At 54.9% G+C, this 3,392-nt stretch overlaps 1 protein-coding gene across 1 annotated transcript; it reads left to right on the forward strand.

Moving 5' to 3' along the window:
- The first annotated feature begins 229 nt into the window (after positions 1–229).
- On the forward strand, positions 230–1,240 carry LOC123725117 (extensin-like). Its single transcript, XM_045688910.1, has 2 exons — positions 230–249; positions 346–1,240. The coding sequence occupies exons 1-2, from the start codon at positions 230–232 to the stop codon at positions 1,238–1,240; spliced, it is 915 nt and encodes a 304-aa protein (XP_045544866.1).
- The last annotated feature ends 2,152 nt before the right edge of the window (positions 1,241–3,392 follow it).

The following is a 3,392-nucleotide window of genomic DNA, read 5'->3' on the forward strand; positions in this document are numbered from 1 at the left end:
GAGAGAGAGAGAGAAAAAAAAAAGATTTTTGCTGCCACAAAAATACTTTCAACCTGCAGCCATACAGCCGGTTTTGTGCCTCAAAATCTACCTGGCCCACCACTCCACCCTGGACTTGAACAGCCTTTATGACCAGGTCCACCTCTACAAGGCAGCAATCATAACTTTTGCCCTGAAGGACGTCACCCTCAACCGCAAACCCAGCACCTCACACAGGAGCAACAGAGCAATGGACACCCTGCCAGACCGGCAAGACCCCCTTCCGAAGGACCTGCACTGAGAGAACCCATACAAAGAGGACCTACACCCAGACCCCAGCATCACCATCAACACCCCTACACCCAGATCCCAGCATCACCATCCACACCCAGACCCCAGCATCACCATCAACACCCCTACACCCAGATCCCAGCATCACCATCCACACCCCTACACCCAGATCCCAGCATCACCATCCACACCCCTACACCCAGACCCCAGCATCACCATCCACACCCAGACCCCAGCATCACCATCAACACCCCTACACCCAGACCCCAGCATCACCATCAACACCCCTACACCCAGACCCCAGCATCACCATCAACACCCCTACACCCAGACCCCAGCATCACCATCAACACCCCTACACCCAGACCCCAGCATCACCATCCACACCCCTACACCCAGACCCCAGCATCACCATCCACACCCCTACACCCAGACCCCAGCATCACCATTCACACCCCTACACCCAGACCCCAGCATCACCATCCACACCCAGACCCCAGCATCACCATCCACACCCCTACACCCAGACCCCAGCATCACCATCAACACCCCTACACCCAGACCCCAGCATCACCATCCACACCCCTACACCCAGACCCCAGCATCACCATTCACACCCCTACACCCAGACCCCAGCATCACCATCAACACCCCTACACCCAGATCCCAGCATCACCATCCACACTCCTACACCCAGACCCCAGCATCACCATTCACACCCCTACACCCAGACCCCAGCATCACCATCCACACCCCTACACCCAGACCCCAGCATCACCATCCACACCCCTACACCCAGTCCCCAGCATCACCATCCACACCCCTACACCCAGATCCCAGCATCACCATCCACACTCCTACACCCAGACCCCAGCATCACCATTCACACCCCTACACCCAGACCCCAGCATCACCATCCACACCCCTACACCCAGACCCCAGCATCACCATCCACACCCCGGCCAGCTAAGACCGCCCCAAGTAAATCCTGGCCACACCCTATATCGGCCCCCCATATCAGACCTATGCCCCTTCTGCCCACCCCAAACCCCCCCACTATTACACCCACCCAACCCCCCCACTATTACACCCACCCAACCCCCTACTATTACACCCACCCAACCCCCCACTATTACACGCACCCAACCACCCCACTATTACACCCACCCAACCCCCCCCACTATTACACACACCCAACCCTCCACTATTACACCCGCCCACCCCCCCCACTATTACACCCACCCAACCCCCCCCACTATTACACCCGCCCAACCCCCCCACTATTACACCCACCCAACCCCATCACTATTACACCCACCCAACCCCCCCCACTATTACACCCACCCAACCCCCCCACTATTACACCCACCCAACCCCCACTATTATACCCACCCAACCCCCCCACTATTACACCCACCACAACCCCCCCACTATTACACCCACCCAACCCCCCCACTATTACACCCGCCCAACCCCCCCACTATTACACCCACCCAACCCCATCACTATTACACCCACCCAACCCCCCCACTATTACACCCACCCAACCCCCCCACTATTACACCCACCCAACCCCCACTATTATACCCACCCAACCCCCACTATTACACCCACCACAACCCCCCCACTATTACACCCACCCAACCCCCCCCACTATTACAACCACCCAACCCCCACTATTATACCCACCCAACCCCCACTATTACACCCACCCAACCCCCCACTATTACACCCACCCAACCCCCCCACTATTACACCCACCCACCCCCACCACTATTACACCCACCCAACCCCCCACTATTACACCCACCCAACCCCCCCACTATTACACCCACCCAACCCCCCCACTATTACACCCACCCAACCAACCCCCCACTATTACACCCACCCAACAAACCCCTCACTATTACACCCACCCAACCACCCACTATTACACCCACCCAAACACCCACTATTACAACCACCACCCACTATTACACCCGCCCAACCCCCCCACTATTACACCCACCCAACCCCCCCCCACTATTACACCCACCCAACCCCCCCACTATTACACCCACCCAACCACCCACTATTACACCCACCCAACCCCCACTATTACACCCACCCAACCCCCCCACTATTACACCCGCCCAACCATCCACTATTACACCCACCCAACCCCCCCACTATTACACCCACCCAACCCCCCCACTATTACACCCACCCAACCCCCCACTATTACACCCACCCAACCCCCCACTATTACACCCACCCAACCCCCCCACTATTACACCCACCCAACCCCCCACACTATTACACCCACCCAACCCCCCCACTATTACACCCACCCAACCACCCACTATTACACCCACCCAACCCCCACTATTACACCCACCCAACCCCCCCACTATTACACCCACCCAACCCCCCACTATTACACCCACCCAACCCCCCACTATTACACCCACCCAACCCCCCACTATTACACCCACCCATCCACCCCACTATTACACCCACCCAACCCCCCACTATTACACCCACCCAACCCCCCCCCACTATTACACCCACCCATCCCCCACTATTACACCCACCCAACCACCCACTATTACACCCACCCAAACCCCCCCACTATTACACCCACCCAACCCCCCACTATTTCACCCACCGCAAATTTCTTCCACTGCAAATCTACCATTCCAGTGTTTTAATTGCTATATTGTATTTACTTTGCCACCATGGCCTATTTATTGCCTTTACCTCCCTTATCTCACCTCATTTGCTCACTTTGTATATAGACTTATTTTTCTACTGTATTATTGACTGTATGTTTGTTTTACTCCATGTGTATCTCTGTGTTGTTGTATATGTCAAACTGCTTGCTTTATCTTGGCCAGGTCGCAATTGTAAAGGAGAACTTGTTCCCAACTTGTCTACCTGGTTAAATAAAGGTGAAATAAAATAAAGAAAGAAATAAATAAAAACCCAGACTTCATCAAAGAAATTGGAAATACAGACATTGTCATCCTTCAAGAAACATGGTATAAAGGAGATGGACTGGTTACAGAGAGCTGTTAGTCCCATCTGCCAAACTACCAGGTGTGAAACAGGGAAGAGACTCAGGGGGTATGCTAATTTTGGTA

This window comes from Salmo salar, chromosome ssa11 (assembly GCF_905237065.1).
Source record: "Salmo salar chromosome ssa11, Ssal_v3.1, whole genome shotgun sequence".
NCBI classification, from domain to species: Eukaryota; Metazoa; Chordata; class Actinopteri; order Salmoniformes; family Salmonidae; genus Salmo; species Salmo salar.

Coding starts and splice junctions, on each gene's coding strand:
- LOC123725117 (XM_045688910.1), top strand. CDS start 230: ATGGACACCCTGCCAGACCG. Junction 250..345: donor ATGGACACCCTGCCAGACCG/GCAAGACCCCCT, acceptor CCCTACACCCAG/ATCCCAGCATCACCATCCAC.